The sequence below is a fragment of the Siniperca chuatsi genome, linkage group LG2 (assembly GCF_020085105.1).
Source record: "Siniperca chuatsi isolate FFG_IHB_CAS linkage group LG2, ASM2008510v1, whole genome shotgun sequence".
Taxonomy (NCBI): Eukaryota; Metazoa; Chordata; class Actinopteri; order Centrarchiformes; family Sinipercidae; genus Siniperca; species Siniperca chuatsi.
The window spans coordinates 17,703,953-17,721,008 of record NC_058043.1 but is presented as its reverse complement, the minus strand read 5'-3'; the positions used below and the strand labels follow the sequence as shown (position 1 = coordinate 17,721,008).

General features: G+C 40.3%; 2 protein-coding genes across 5 annotated transcripts; both read left to right on the top strand.

Moving 5' to 3' along the window:
• The first annotated feature begins 2,227 nt into the window (after positions 1-2,227).
• cdkn1a (cyclin-dependent kinase inhibitor 1A) lies at positions 2,228-7,270 on the top strand. 2 transcript variants are annotated; one of them, XM_044165923.1, is made up of 3 exons: positions 2,228-2,605; positions 5,135-5,564; positions 5,657-7,270. In XM_044165923.1, exons 2-3 carry the CDS (start codon positions 5,144-5,146, stop codon positions 5,710-5,712), a joined length of 477 nt encoding a protein of 158 aa, XP_044021858.1. In that variant the 5' UTR covers positions 2,228-2,605; positions 5,135-5,143; the 3' UTR covers positions 5,713-7,270. The 2 variants fall into 2 exon arrangements, with proteins under 2 accessions (XP_044021858.1, XP_044021850.1); XM_044165915.1 differs by lacking the exon at positions 2,228-2,605 and adding an exon at positions 4,544-4,778.
• Positions 7,271-9,374: 2,104 nt separating this feature from the next.
• On the top strand, positions 9,375-15,323 carry tmcc2 (transmembrane and coiled-coil domain family 2). 3 transcript variants are annotated; one of them, XM_044214077.1, is made up of 5 exons: positions 9,375-9,677; positions 11,397-11,792; positions 12,141-12,757; positions 13,416-13,551; positions 14,053-15,323. In XM_044214077.1, exons 2-5 carry the CDS (start codon positions 11,502-11,504, stop codon positions 14,350-14,352), a joined length of 1,344 nt encoding a protein of 447 aa, XP_044070012.1. In that variant the 5' UTR covers positions 9,375-9,677; positions 11,397-11,501; the 3' UTR covers positions 14,353-15,323. The 3 variants fall into 3 exon arrangements, with proteins under 3 accessions (XP_044070012.1, XP_044070005.1, XP_044070021.1); XM_044214070.1 differs by having other exon boundaries at positions 9,375-9,682; XM_044214086.1 differs by lacking the exon at positions 9,375-9,677 and having other exon boundaries at positions 11,664-11,792; positions 12,026-12,757.
• The last annotated feature ends 1,733 nt before the right edge of the window (positions 15,324-17,056 follow it).

Genomic DNA, 17,056 nt, shown 5'->3' with positions numbered 1-17,056 from the left:
TGTTGTTGACGTGCTGGGAACTAGGCTGAAGGGCAGCATGGTGAGGTTGTCTCTTGGACTGACCTGTTGCCGAGATAAACAAACCTGCTGTCAACAACAAGAAGACTGGGTGAAGCAGACTTTTGAGTGCGATATGTAACAGACTTGTAACGGGATGTTAAGAGTTACAAGCCCAGAGAATTGGGTTACAATGGCCTCCATAGGAGGTAACTGAGAAAACTGCTGCTTAGTCTAAATTGCTCTTAAATGTTTCAATCAAAAGGTCCAAATCTGACATTGTCATCATTCCTTGTAAGACTTTGTTATTTATCTTTTTTACAAGTTAATGAGTCGACCAGCTTATTACCACAGTCTTACTGAATTCTAAACAGTTTTAAAACATTATTAAATGCTTTTGAGAAAAGTCTTAATTAAAACTTTACTGAAAGAGTTGAGGGGCTCCGGTTTTAGTGCAATTTTGAGCAATCTTGTATTTTTTATTCCACTACATTTATTTGAGAGCTTTAGTTACTTAAATTTTACACATAAAACATATGATGATGGGTTTTTTTTAATTGATTTTTTTATGGATCTACAAAAACACATCAGTTCATGGGAAAAGATGTTAAAGTGATTTCCAGCATGGTCCCAAAGATGTAGACAGATATACTTATACGTAACATGGAGTTGAACAATACAATTTTAAAACCAAAACTACACCAGTGCAAACTAAACCAAAAAATAAATTGCCACATCAACACGCCAAAATACATCAAATGTAGCTCAAGTAAAATTTAATCGATAACCTGTCACCTTACTCGATAAATAAATAAAGTCTTCTTCTTGTTTTTGTCAACATCATATTTAACGACAAACTATTCCACAGTACGGCACCGGTGTACGGCACTGGCTACATTATTTACTCTGGGCACTACACACAAACACACACCGGCCCTGGTGTTATAGTCACGTTGAGTGTGTACCATTATAATCAGTGAACACAAATATTCAGGAGCATGCCCACTGATGATTTTGTGTACAAGCTTCTGTTGTTCTGCAGAATAATGTTATTTAGAATAACCTGCACTTTGTTCATAAATGTAGCTGTAAAAACCACTATACCAAGCAGAAGAGGTGTAATCAAAAGGGCACTGTATCAATGATGACGCAAAAAGCATCATCTTGTAAAATAGAATATTATAAATGTTATAAATTAAATGTACCCATCTGTAGCCTATATATAGTTAAAAAGAGCTCCACCTCTAACAGCTGCAACATTAAAGTGCTGATTACCAATTAATGCATCAGTGATAATAATCCAATAAGACAGTATATTGTTTACATACAATAATATAACTCTAAAATCTGCAGAGTGACTTTTACTTTCGATTCTTCAAGTACGTTTTACTGCTCATACCTTTACTTAAGTAAGATTTTGACTACTATATGCAGTGGTGGTAGAAGTTTGTTTACTTGCATAAAAGTAGCAATAGCACAATGTAAAAATGTTACTTAAGTAAAAGTACAGATGTGTCACCAGCAAAATGTACTTAAAGTATCAAAAGTATAAACTAATCGTTATGCAAAGTGGCCCCTTTCAGGTTGTGTTATACGTAATTATATATATTTTATTATTGTATCGTATTTAAGTAAGTATGTTTAATATTGTAGCAGGTTTGAGATGGATCTAATTGTACCTACTATACATATGGTAGGGTAGATTGATCTATAAAAATTCAACGTATTTTATATAATATAAGTTTTGTCTGGGAAATCCTAATCTGTAAAGTAACCAGTAATTTACATTATAGCTGTCAGATAAATGTAGTGGAGTAAATATCCCCTTCAAATGAAATGGAGTAGAAGTATAAAGTAACAAAATGAAAATAGTAAAGTATAAATACCTAAAATGTGCACTTAAGTACAGTACTTGAGTGAATACTTTGCATCTGTTACTTTAAATTAAGTAACAGATGCGAATGCTTTCTAAATAAACAAACTGAAAATGTGCTTGTACTGAGATGGGAGGAGGTAAACAAGATGAAGTATCTATGTTGTGCTTTTGTTTTTGTGTTTTTGTATTGAAGTTGTTGAAACAATAAAGATTTATTAAAAAAAAAAAGTAAACAAGATGATCCAGCATCATCCGCGTGTAAAACATCCGGGATACTGCACGGTCCACCGCTGTCCTCGAGCATGCGCACTGGGAGGCAGAGCGCGCTGGCTCGTCCTGTGTTGGAATTTTCTCCGGTCTACTACAGAGCCAGCTCTTCACGTGCGCTCATGTGTTTACCGGGCGAAATCCACGTGTGTGAGCCGGCAGACCCCGCCTCTGCACGGGAGCGGAGGGTCCCCGCCCACCGGAGTTCATAAAAGTGTAGCCCAAGTCTATGTCTGTGAGAATACTTGGAGACATTGTTAAGGAGGGCTATTTTGTCGCTGAAGTTGTAGTCTATTTGATTCATTCGAGGCGCTGGGTTAAATAACATCGGCCTCGGGCATTTTTCTCATCAGAGCTGCTGTGCACAATCAAAAAACAACGAGGCGGCAGATCAACAGCAGCTTAATTCAACAGGTTTGACATAAGAAGGATTTTAACGGGACTGGGCTGCAGCCGACTGATAATGTAAGTTAAATGACTCTGAACTAAGGCTTGAAATGTTTTTTTGTTGTTGTTTGTTTTGTTTATTTTATTAGGTTAATTTTGTGTTTTGTTAGATTTTAAGCAACTCTAAAAACTGATGTCTAGGTTATATGTCTGTGTAGCCTGTAATATATACTATGTAGTCTACATCTAGGTCTATATGTAGTCTATTTTAATATTTTCAGACCTACAAATTATGTTTACAGGGCTAATAGCTTCCACTACCTATATGACCTGAAGTTATATGGGTTTCTGCTGTCATTTATATACTATCTACATTTCGCTAATGATTTCAGTTTCACTCAAAACTTCACCCAACAATCCTCAAAACTCACGCAGGCGTCTTGTCACGGAGTTATTTTTACATGAGTGTGAAAGGTGACGGTGAGGGAGGTCGGCCAGGCTCCAGTCAGTGACAGCCCAGTTTGACTGGTCGACACGAGCTCCAGCCTCACGTGGAGCCCTGTAGTAAACTGGGCAGGGTCTCTGCTGCTGGCCGAACCCGAGCCGCTGCCTCATGCATGACTCGCTCTCCCGCCACAGCCTTGAATCACTCCGCCCCGCTCTGGTGGGAGGGTTTGGGGTTTGGGGTTGGGGGGTTGGGTTGGGGGGTTACCATGTTGTCTCACAGTAGTGCTCCCCAAAATGTTTCTGCACCACTTTACCCAACATAGGTTTTTTTAGATTCTAGTGAAGGCACCCCACCTGACCTTGGGACATGCAGGCCCACTGTTATGTAACAGTGGGTGGGGAAGGGTGATTAAAACAGACTGCTCATCATTATCCACTCTGTCTCTGGTCGTTTCTAGCAAGTGAAATAGTCTTAACAATATGGTGAATGTATTAAAAGTTCCCATTTAGTAAACTGCTGCCATTTACTATTTGTTACCTCATGAGTAAGTGAGCTGTGTCATTTTCAAACACCAAATAAAGTTAACGGTGAACAGATAAAAAAATGTATTTGTTTCTCTCGTGTGATCTCAAATTGAACGCTGGATTTTAACATCAGTCAAATTTATATTTTGGAAAGTATTCATTCCATTCAATGCCACAACTCTTTAACACATAGACTACTTTCAGTTAAATAAGTTGCAGTTTATGGGTAATCTTTGTAAAATGCAGGTGTGTTTTGGTTAATCAGGAAGTGATACAGTGTTCTGTTTCTTACATTGTTTTAAGCTGAACATTAGTGAGCCGCAGTTCCTGGAAAAATGCCACATTACATGGCCTCAGACTAGTTTGCCTGGCTCTGCTCTCTGTGGCTGCAGCCAAGTCAGGTGATGCAACAGGGCATGTTGTACCAGACTTCTATCCATATTTATATATTTTTATCAAACAATTTGGCAGCGATCATTTTGAAGACCATATTTGCTATAAAGCTTTTTTAAATGTCAGATAGGCTTTAAATCAGCCGTCAGTCCAAGTCAAACTGAAGTTAGTGAGTCTGACTCGTGGTTCATTCATCTGTTTGATCCGTTTCTTTGTATCCTGTGTCAACCCATCGTCCGCTTAAAACCGGAACAGTTTCTGTACTTAATCAGCGACATTGAACTTCATTAATGTCTTCCATATTGTCATTATTCTAATTACAATGACCTCTCCTCCCCTGAAGTGCTTTAGCTCGATAATTAGGGTGGGCTGGGACGGGTTTCTCTTGATTGTTCCCTCAAATGGGAATCCTGCCCAGCCCTTCCCGGATGACTATAATGACTTATTATTCTCCCGAGACACAGCTGATTCCTTCCTGTAGCTCTTACAGTAAAGTGACCATGACCATTTAACCCTTATACTTGGAATAGTTTGAGAGTGCTGTGCAAATATAAAGATATGGGAAGCACTGATTTAATAATAAATGTAACATCTTCTATGTCCATTAATGAAATACTCCTGATCAGCTGCTCATTGAGGTTTGAAAGTTGTTCTGGTGAGCTGCCTGTCTGTAGATGGTCTGACACCGCCACCTAGTGGTGACTCTGTGTGTCTGCAGTGAGCACAACCTCTGCCAGAACTTGTCCTCACATGTCTGTCTGAGATTATGTCCAGGCATGTACCAGTGAGTCACTGGCTGCTCCTTCTTATAACTAGCTCCGCAGTAACACCAGTCTGAGATGCTCTGTTGTTTTCACTGAGGAAACTTAAACCGATTAGACACATGGTAAGCCTGATTTCTACTTTTAAAATTGAGGCAGTAAAAAATAACTTCTGTTTTATGTTTTGTTGAACTTGGGCTTGATTTTTCACATGGATTGGAATGACTTTTCCTAATTTTAGAATTAGATTGGTGTCGAGATTCAGCTGCGATTAGTCGATCAACAGATAATTAAAAGACAGCTATTTAGATAATCGATTAATTGTTTTTGCATATTTGCAGATTAATCGATAATGAAGATGAAAGTTAGCAGCAGCCCTGCTGAGAATGACAGGGTCACCATCACTGTCTCAGCTGATCATTGGTGATGTCCAGCAGCAGGTTTTCCAACTAACCGGTTGTCTTTTCTGTGTTTCCTGCAGTGTAGAACGATGGCTGCTCACCAGCGGATCCTGAGCGGCCCTGCTCGACGAAACCTGTTCGGCCCAGTCGACCGGGAGGAGCTGCAGACGGAGTACCAGGCTGCCCTGCGGAAAGACCTAGAGGAGGCTTCGCAGCGCTGGGGCTTTGACTTCATCTCGGACAAGCCTCTGGAGAGCAGCAATTTCCAGTGGGAGGGCATCCCAGGCGCCAAGGTGCCGCTGCTCTACAGGTCCTGTATGCTTGGTCTGGGACAGGCAGATGGTCGGAGGGCAGTTACGCCCAAGGGAGGAAGGGTGGGGTCGCCTCAGAGTGAAAAGGAGAACACCCCATGTACGCCAGAGAGATGTGCACTCAACCTGGAAAACCTGGAGAAAACACCAGAGAGAAGAGAGATTACAGGGCTGAAGAGGAAACAGACAAACATTACAGGTACAGATTTAGATCCTATAAGTGTGAATGAGAAGAGTTGTAATGTCATGTGGATTCGCATGAGCTGAACTTCCTGTTCTTTATCCCAACAGATTTCTATCAGACTAAAAGAAGAGTAGTTTGGATGCCACGCAAATCCGGCGAGTGATTTTTCGGTGCAGTTTTACCGCAAAGGTGCCAAGAGAACCACACAAACAGTACTACACTCAGGAATACTACGCTCTGCACAGACTCTGCACAGTCACTCATCAGGGGTCTTGTACCCAGTGAATCATCTGACAACAGAAGGGACCTCAGCTACACTTCATTACTATAAGGTTAATTAGGGTACTGTATTCAGTGTGAGGGGGTTGGTGTTTTTCCCAGGGGTAAGAAAGGGACATTTGAGCAGAGAAGATTAACGGTAATCTCTCGAATCAGTGGATTTATACTCATTTGGATCATGGGGATGCCAAAGTGTTGACTGACATTTCCTACTGTACATTCCACAGTGCTGAAAACGCAGCAGCCGCGTCTCTGCGAACTGTAGAAACTCTGTACCTCTTGCAGTATGGAGATAGGATGGATGATCAAATTACAGAACGCACTTGAAACAGATGTCTTGTTGGTTAGAATCATCCTGTCTCAAATTAAGGAGTGGCTGTGACAAAACTGCAGAATGATTGAAAATGGTAGAGAATGGATGATGCCCTTTGGCGCCTTTGTTCAAATCCACTATTGTTTTTCTACATTGTTTTTTCTTTATGTGTATCATGAGGGCTAGGAGTCTTTTTTTTTTTTTTTTTTTTACACAAAACATTTATTATACTTTCTCTACCATCATGTACTCATTGGAAAATGCTTGAAGAGTTCTGATATCCTGTACATGCTGTTGCTTTGCTTAGATTATTAATGACAGAAGTGCCATCATGTCCTCTCCCGTTCCTTCCATCTGCTGTATGTCAATCGATTTTCAAAGCAGATCTCCACAAGTGCCCTGTGCAGACTCTGACAGCACCAGATAGTGTAGATTAGAAGTGTAGCACCATGTCTTTGGAACGCTTAAAACACTTATATTTAGGTTTATTTAGATATATATCAGAGATTTATCTATAGAGTTTAATACAGCACTGTTAAGTAGCATTATCGTAAAAAAAACAAAACATTGCAGTATTGCACATACATCTGATAGGTGGTGTATACGAAGCACCCACTTTCAAGTGCCTTTGCCGCATTTGTTTCGGTATTAAAGGACAATCAGAAGAAAGTGTTCTCAGAAGCAAACGTATTATATACTAAGCTAAAGCTAAGTGCTTTATTCTTTTATTTGGAAGTATAGTGCAATTAGAAAAGACAATGTGTTATCTGCCTCAAAACAAAAAGTGTGTTTGTTCATGGCACTTATTTATGTCTATGTTGGCAAACCCTGCTGCTATGGGTAATCTGAATGCGTGTCAAACAAGGTCACTGTAATGCTAATCCTGACGAAGTGACAGTTTAGAAATGTTTGCCGCTGCAAATACGAAGCCAAGCAAAAAAACAGCATTACCTGAAACGATGAATGCACTTCTGTTTGTAGATGCTTGTGCACAGGTCCTACATATTGTTTTATGTTAAAAGCTACAAATGAAAATATGTATCCTTATTTATTGTGCGATACTATGCCTTGTGTTAATTTAGTTTTTGTGTAATTATCATGAGAATTCCAATAAAATGTTCAAATGACATTTTTTGTGAATGTTTTGCTTTATTGTGGTCTTTACTGTGTTTGATCCTTTTCTCATGCAAGTGTGTGCTTGTGTGTGTGTGAGACAAAGACAATCAAAACTGATGAATAAAAATGTGAAATAACCAGGAGTCCTTTTTTCTGCTTCTCACTTTATAAAAAGCGTCAGCCATTTCAAAGGAAAAAAGAAAACATCATGTCCAAATGCAGTTGTTACATAAAAATGTGAATTTTGTGTGTAATTTTTATATCATATTTATTTATATTTGCTAAACATTGGTAGAAGAAGTATTCAGATCTTTTACTCAAGTAAAAGTAGGCAAACTTTATGTATGATGAGTACTTACACTTTTAATATTCTAACTATATTAAGTAGAGGTATAGGTTAGAACTGCAATGCGGGACTTTTATTTGTAAAAGAATATTTTTGCAGGTTGGTATTCCTGTATTTATTTAAGTAAAAGGTCTGAATACTTTCTTCACCACTGGTATTTAGTCTATGGGTTGGGGCCACAGTGTGAACCTCACTTACCTCTGTACCACTGGTACTTAAGTGTGTGTTTACTGGGAAACACCCAGGTGTGAGTGTAATGGTTTTGTGTAACATTCCTTCCTCCTGCAGATACGCACCTCTAGCTCGTGCCGGTAAAGGAGAACATGCCGACTTGGCTTGCTAAGTTTTCAAATCACAGAAAGTACAGCAGCTGTGTAAAAACTGAACAGATAGCTGCTGCCCAGAGTAACTGATTGTGAATGAAATATTGTATTTTAAATGGATGAATATGCCAGATGTTTTGATTCTTTGTGATCAACTTTATTTCAGATCAGAAGAACATTAAAGGTAGCAGGAGAGTCTCTGATGCCCCCTATCGTGCTCTTTAAAGAATGCCTTCATCGTGGGCATGGTGTGGCATAAAATAATAATATTCCAGGCAATGGAAAGCCATTCATAAATATGCGCTAATAGATTATAATATATTAAATACACCATTACATCAGTGTATTTATGGTGTATTGATTGAAAGCTTTTTATTCTTAAACATCCACTTGAGCAGTGATGGAATATAACTAAGTACATTGTACTTAACTCAAGCGACTCCACTTTGTGCTACTTTATACTTCTACAATATTTTTGGGGGCTGAAGTCTTTACTTTTACATTTATTTGCAGCTTAACATACAAAACTTATGATCATCTTAAAAAAACGTAACACATTGTTATAGATTAAACTACCCAACAGTACATAATGTAGTTCAAATTAGCTCAAGCGCCAACACCAGTAAAATGCTATACTTTCACACGAATGCATCAGTAATAATCCAATCCTATAATGTATATAGATATAGCAATACACAGGGCATTTGTCTTCATAACAAGTACTTTTGATACTTTAAGCACATGTTGCTGATAATACTTGTGCACTTTCACTTAAGAACATGTTTGAATGCATACTTTTTTACTTATAATGACTATTTTCACACTGTTGTATTGCTACTTTTACCTAACATCTGAATACTTCTTCCACCACTGCACTCGAGTGCATGCAGTTGGATTTGTTTGTGTGTCACACCCTCTCTGTGGATGAAGGCTTTTGTTTGTTTCTAAGAGGGAGATGACAGCTTTGTTACATGTAAGTTTAGTGGGTAATGCCTCCACTGACACACACTGACATACACATACCAGCACAGAGAGAGATATGTAGTTGGCCCTAAGTAGCTCAAACACCACACTTTTTCTCCCTCTGTGAAGAAGGCAAATTAAGAGAGTGAGTCACTACTCAGACAGACACTGTGTACTTTGGCTCCACATCACTGCAGCCCCACATCAGCGCACACTGGGTGTATGTGTTTGTATTGGGGGTTTAGGGGATGAAAGGCCCATGGCGGACCCGCCACAAGCCCTGCCGTGTTCCCTCCCTCCCTGTGCCTCTCCTCTGGCCTCAGCAGCACAGAGGCACCTGCACGCCTGCGCTAACCTCTCCCATCCCCCCGCCCATTTCCCTCCATCATCTGTCCCTTAGCTCCCACATCCATTATAGGGCAGGACAGCTAGCATTTGCATTTAGACTGAAAGAGAGAGAGAGAGAGAGAGAGAGCGGGAAAGAGAGGTAGGCGAGTGAAATAGAGGGAGGCGGAGGGAGCATATGACACAAAGGAGGGAGAGAGAGAAATAGATCAGAGCATTAGAGAGAGAGAGGGGGGGGAGAGAGGGAGTGGGAGGCTGTAGATATCGATGGCATTAACAATGGAGCATTAGGATCCAGTGAGGTGATAGTCAGCCAGACAACGGCTGAGGGTGAAGATATTTGAGGAGGGGGGCTCCTCCTCGGTGAGCTCGGGGGAGGAGGAGGAGGAGGATGGGCCTCGAACACAGACTTGCAATGGCACTGCAAAAATTGGATTAAAGCAGTATGGTAACGTTTCTAATTTAATTTATTGCTGTGCTGCTTGTGTCTCATCCTCATGCGTTCGCATCCACGCTTGTTGACATCCATCGGCCGTCTCTCATGTTACAGTGCGTGTTTCATGTGCGTCTCCTGCCGAGTGAGGGAAGGCACAGGCATGCCCCCCTCCTCTTGTTTTTATGCTATAGACATCTGTCATCTCCATCCTCATCACAGCCACGCTGCTCTCCGCTCTCCCTTTTGATTCATCACCGGACAATCACCCTGTGTGCCTTAAAAGAAAAAAAAAAGACACCGTTAGATTTGAGCATCTGCTCTGTGTTGATTTTGTTGTCTGTTGTCACCCATATGTAACACCGGACACTGCATCGCCTCCACGTATGAGCCTTAGCTGCTGCATAAGCATCTCAGGAAATAATTAACCCTCAGTGACTGCAGTCATCTTTATTTTATCTCTCCATTACAATTTGATTGTAACCTACTTTGTGTAAAACACTGTAGCACAGTTAGTATTATCATATAGCAGGAGGAGCTTGTGCTCATTTCACACTGTCACACCAATAAAATGCATATAAATCCTTGCACCTTCCCATCTGGACAAATTAGAGCAGCACTATGAGATGTTTGGTGTCATGTCTCTGCCTGAGTTCATGTTTGCAGGGTCTGATTACACTGTTTTGACGTCAGGAAGGGGGTCATTAACCACCATCTGCCAAGCTACACTATATAGATAGAGTACTGACCGGGAGATCCACTCATGCATCAATGAAGTGTCAGCACAGGGCTCATTGTTTAAAGAGAGTTAAAGGCAGACAGACATTTAGGTTGATGCCAGAATCAGACAGCATGATCCAGAACAACATATGAAGAGATTTACATGCATGGACACCGCATTTTTAATTAGACTATCACCAACGTTTCATCATCATTCATGGTTTTAAATGTGCTTTTACCGTCTTATTCCTCAAATATACCCAACGCATTTTTAAAAGAAATGTGTTTTAAAGTAACTTGTTTGTACTGAAGCTGAGTTTCTGAGGCTGTGCAGGGCAGGAAGCAGTGTAATTATGTATCATCTAATTAATGCATGATGGCCTTTCTGTGTACTCTCTGGTGCCTCCACCAAATCAGTTATGGGCATTACCACCAGGGGTGGAAAGTAACTAATTGCAAGTACTCTCATTTCTGAAGTAGTTTCTGTTAGATATTTGGAGAAGTCTTTATTTTAAGAGTCCTTAATTCCCTAGTATTTTCCAAGAAGTTAGACATTAGTTGATTTCCAAATGCATGTCCTCAGAACAAAAACCGCCCCATTTAAACCCAAGTAAATATTTGTTGATTGTTCATTTGTTACTTGAAACTTTAAGCCTCATAGTTATTTCCAGGACACTTAAAGTGTTACGGATATTTGACATATTGCCTAACTTAATCTTGGAAAGTCAAAAGGAAACCACATGGCATCATCAGATGGATATTCCATTGAAGTTTGAGATAAACTTTTTCAAAAAGAAAACACAAGTAATTACAATCAGGATGCCACACTGACCCTTTCACGGTGCCTATTACCTAGAATAATCTTCCTTTGTACTTTTACTTGAGTAGATTTCAATACATGTGATGTTTCTTCTACTTGAGTAAAGTCATGTTAATAGTACTTCATCTGCAGTAGTTGTAGTACTCCCTCCACCCCTGATTACCTGCCCCTGCCATCTCATCTTCTCAGCTGGACAAGAGCGAGGTGGCAACTCTAGGCCTACCATCCACCACCAGCCATGGAGGCTCTGACAGTAACATCAGTGCGGACGGAGCGGCAGCAGCGTCTGGGATCATGGCCGGGGGTGCTGAGTGTTCGGGGACTGGTGAGCCACAGCGGACGCGTGTTGCCTTGGAGCACCTGCAGCAGAAGATTCTGAAAGTCACCGAGCAGATTCGCGTGGAGCAGGAGGCCCGTGACGACAACGTTGCAGAGTACCTGAAGTTGGCCCACAACGCAGACAAACAGCAGGCGTCCAGGATCAAGCAGGTGTTTGAGAAGAAGAACCAGAAGTCTGCACAAACCATCGCACACTTGCACAAGAAACTAGAGCACTATCACAAGAAGCTAAAGGAGATAGAACAGGTAGGTGAGCAAGTGTGTGTTTTTGCAGTTTGTACATGAACATGTGATATCTTTATTTGGAGCTGTTTTTGTTCTGTGACTGTTTTGAATAATTATCTAATGGCTGACTCAAACAAGTGTTGAATTATCTTTGTGAGGACTGTTGTGTCCAAATATAGACTGATGATTCTCATCTCCTAACACTTATTTAAACCAATGCATCATCATCCTGTGTCTCACCTAATTCTCTACAGGGCCTGCTTTCCTCATCTATCTTCCTACAGTTCTCTCCCTTAAACCTAATCACCTCTCTCCTACCTTTGAGATCCTCCACTTCTCTGCTTCCTCATTTCTCTTCCCTCTCTACAGAATGGGCCAGCCCGGCAGCCTAAGGACGTCCTGCGGGACATGCAGCAGGGATTAAAGGACGTTGGGGCCAATGTTCGCGCTGGAATAAGTGGTTTCGGAGGTGGAGTAGTTGAAGGGGTCAAAGGTGGAGTATCTGCCCTCACTCACACAGCCGTGGTCTCCAAGCCCAGAGAGTTTGCCAGTCTTATCAGGAACAAGTTTGGCAGTGCGGATAACATTGCTCACCTAAAGGACGCACTCGAGGACGGAGTCGGGGGCCACTCTGAGGACACCCCCACACCTCGTGCCCTGAGTGGAAGTGCCACTCTGGTCTCCAGTCCAAAGTACGGCAGCGACGACGAGTGCTCCAGCGCCACGTCCGGCTCCGGAGCAGGCAGTAATTCTGGTGGGGCAGGGGGAGGAGGGGGGCTGTTAGGTCCAACGATGGGGAGTCCCAGACTAGACGGGCACCACCACCACCACCATCACATGCACAGCTCTTGGGACTCTCTACTTGAGGGCCTGCAAGAGATCAAAGCCAGCCAGGCACACATGGAGGACGCCATCGAGGACATGAAGGGCCAGCTGCAGAGTGACTACTCCTACATGACACAGTGCCTGCAAGAAGAGAGATACAGGTACACATCCAAAAATAATTATTTACAGTCACACTTATGAACTCATTTGTATTCAGTACAGACTTCACAATGTACTTTGCTTGAAGGATAAGACAATATTCAATATTCTATATTTTTGTTATTGTCTAATCCCATGAAAAGACAAAAACCAACAAGTCCATCTCTCAGTACTTCCCTACCCTATCTGTGGCTTTTAGCCCCAAGCCCATTGCTCCCATTGTCAAACATATATACTTTCATTTTAAAAAAAAGACTAAATCATTTCTTTTCTCAGCTGGGCACTGTAGTTTTTGACAAACTTTACTCAAACAGGAGTAAATAGTGAATTTGTAGGGGACTATTTTTAGCCACGGATTAATACGCATTTGGTGCACTAGCGAGTATTTACTGCAGCAGGACTGTGTATGTGGGATCAACTCAAAATAAACTACAGTGCCCATGTTCATCGTAATGAAGAAACATATCAGCCAGTGCAACAGTGTGGTGCAATGATGTGTTTTTAATAGTTTGTGAAGGACTATGGCAGAGAGGAATAAGCTATATCAAGCTTTGGATATACGGACTTATTAGGGGACTATTTAAGAGTTGAAGTTTTAATTTTTCATGATCTTTTGCTTTATATTGAGGATTCTTGTGTGTGTTTTTACTGTATATTCAGGTATGAGCGACTTGAAGAACAGCTGAATGACTTAACAGAACTGCACCAGAATGAAATGACTAACCTTAAACAGGAACTCGCCAGCATGGAGGAAAAAGTCGCCTACCAGTCCTATGAGCGAGCAAGGGACATTCAGGTAAAAATCTGCTACATTATTGTAGACATTAAAACCCCTGAAAACTTGGCTTCAAGTATTTTTCTATAATATTAAATATCCATGATTTAATAAGAAACATGTTTAGTTGTTATTAATGAAGAGTAAAACACTCAAAAACTCAGCTAATCTGCTTCATCATGACTGTGTGGGTGGGGTTTGATCTGATTTGATTCACAGCAACCAAACAACCGTCTGACTTAAGTGTTGCTAAATCCTGATTGGTGACATCACACTGTTCAAACTGAGCCTGGCCCACTTCAAACCAGTGAAAAGAGCTCAGAAAAAAAGACAAATAAAGAAATCTCTCATGTGAAATAACCAAAACTGATCTAATTTTGGCAGAAAATAGTGTGGTCATGTAGGACCCCGTCACTCATTGTGAAAAGCTGATGGAGAAAATAAGTTTTCAGGGTCTTTCATACGAGCTGTTGAGCGGGAAAAATCCCACTGTGGTTACTCTGTGTGGGTCTGTACATACAGGAGGCCGTGGAGTCGTGCCTGACCCGCATCACCAAGCTGGAGCTGCAGCAGCAACAGCAGCAGGTCGTCCAGTTGGAGGGAGTGGAGAACGCCAATGCTCGAGCTCTGCTGGGTAAACTCATCAATGTCATCCTGGCGCTCATGGCCGTGCTGCTGGTCTTCGTCTCCACCTTGGCCAACTTCATCACCCCGCTGATGAAGACCCGAGCCCGGGTAGCTGCCACCGTCCTGCTGACCTTATTGCTCTTCGTCCTGTGGAAGCAGTGGGACTTTGTGGAGCCGTGGCTGCTGCCCAGCTGAGCTCCCTGCATGAGCGAGACTCCAGAGGGGAGCAGAGCAGAGAGTCACAAGCTGGTTTTCACCTCTGTCATCACCACTTAAGGACGAAGAGACTGAAATAGAATGAGAGCTACTGCACTTCCGTTCCCTTTGAGTGTAAACGTGGAGCATCTGAGGACAAAACATGGCTCTTTTAGTTGAGGAATGGACAAGATCCGGCCTACAGAGAGTGTTGAGAGGTGTTTACAGTGAGAAAGAAGAAGAAATTCTCTGTTTGCCAAGCGACAAAAGACATTATTTCATCTCCCCCAAATCTACTGGTGTTGATGACCAATCATCGATTGCATTGCTGTCACCAAAAACTGAGTTTCTTGCAAGAAATCTTTGGATCGTCTTTTTCTAATTATTTATAATACATGAATTACAAAGACTAGAGCAACTTATAATGACTTTAAAATGCTGATCATGTTCGCTGTAACCTTCATGTTGAAGCTATAGTATATTTGAGAGGAAAAGGCTTTTTTCATGAATGTTATTTCCTCATGCATGGCCTCATATGTGCACTAAGATGCATCTAGTTGGCATGAGTTAACATGTCATTAATGACACAATTAATCTTCTATAACTGCCATTTTGTTGTCAGAAATACAGTACAGATATGTTGTATCTCAACTGTGTCATTCCTGCTTTGTTTCACATCCTGTTCTGGTGTTGAAGCAGCGCTTTTAGACGCATTTCTTTCTTTCTGTCGAATGAACTGTTTAAAAAAACGCTGATATCTGTGGCAAATTCACAACAATAATTCAACTACGTGAAATCTGTTCTGTCATAAATGCTATTCCATAACCACTATTGTAGAACTGCTACTATCCACGGTGTTAAATTAACTGGTATGTCAAATTGTATCAAAGTTTATATCCAGTTTGCAAAAAATAATTATTGCTGTTTTATTAAACAATGTAAGAAATAAATGATTTCATATATTAGGCTGACCCTGAATATATCCTCATCATTCTTTTGCTGACTGAACGTTTTGATTAAAATGTTCTTAGACTGGGTAAGAGAGCAACAACTTCCATCCCTTAAGATATAGAAATACTGGTACCATTTTCTAACAGGACACCTTTTATAAAGGGTTTATACACTGTAACTAATGGCTTTATTTTTAATAGTTAATAAAATGTTTTAAGCCATTAATAAGAGCAACTTTTGGGTTGCCAGTTCATGAAAAAATACCTGACTGATTGGGCCGTATGGCCCCTTACCTTGTGAAAAAGGGCTGCAGAGAAACTGAACCAAAATCCACTTAATAAACACCTTGTTAAGCATTCATTGTGGGATTACCAACATCTATAACTGCATTATTATCTAATAGAAAGGATAGACACCAAGGAATTATTCATAACCTAGCAACCCAAAATTTGTATTTTATGAATGTCTTATTGCTTCTCTATAAAGCATTAGTAAATTATGTATTTGCCACTAATTAAGCCATTATAAAGGGTTTCTTATTAGGCAGTGATACTGAATTAATAAAAATAGTTTAAAAACTGAAATTCTTAGCATATTATATATACTATAAAATAAATAACTGATAATGAATAAAATTACTATGTTAAATAAGTAATTACATCAACATGAAACTGCTGACCTTTTGAAATAGAAACAAGTAATGCTTTATGTAAGTACAGTTGATCATATTTCACTGCAAATTGCTTAAAAGTACATTTAGAATTACAAGTTATGTTATTGTGTTTCATATCTCATTCTGAACACAGCTTTGGACTTTTATTGGCATCATCTTTGGTGTTTAGTCTTGACAGAACTTGTGCCTGAGGACACAATGCTACTTTTGTGCTAATACAGTTGAAATGTTCTCACTTTAAAGAGAAATTATGTAACTTTTGAAAAACAGGGGCCACCCCGGCTACAAATGATGATATGGGAAAATGCTATATGCTAATTTTCTGATTAGCTAAAATGCTAAGCTATTGTAACAGTAGCAGAGAAGAGTAGATAAGAGTCAGCGGATTGATGTTTGAAGCAATATTTACCTTAAATGTGCTAACATTAGCCTCCACAAGCTACTGGTCATACCAGACCAAGTAAGGCTGTAGCAGCAAAACGTATTGAAATGAGCAACAGGGCATTTTATTGCTTATGAAGACAACTTTTCATTTGTAAGAGGAAGAATGTGTTGTTTCTTCACTCAAAAGTTACATAGTCTCACTTTAAAGACAATAGCAGTCTCACCAACAGAGCTAATTAATAAAATCTTACAAACAATACATTGTGGTTTATGTTACACTTTCCAGATGTTGCTTGATATAATTTCAATCAAATGCATTCAGGACTTGATTTTTTTAATGAAAGAGTGTAGCATTTATTAGATGGGAAAAAACTCATCATGGTACATCAGTGGGGGAAAAGGGATAGGAGACCAGTTCGCTGCTCAGAAGAGAAATCATACTCAGAGGTTATTTACATTTAGTGCGCTCTAATCGGCAGCATCTTTCTCTGGACCGGATTACATTTATTCTAGGTTTCAAATCTTTAAGAAAGCATTAGAGAAGCAGAATAAATAGGGTTCAGATCAGCTGTGTATCCATCTGCTAATCCTGTGGATTATTTCAGTTCTACTTCACTGTGTCCATTTTCTGTTATGATGCTACATTTGTGAAAAGATGATTGCCAACACATTTTTCCTGACTCCATTTATGTACAC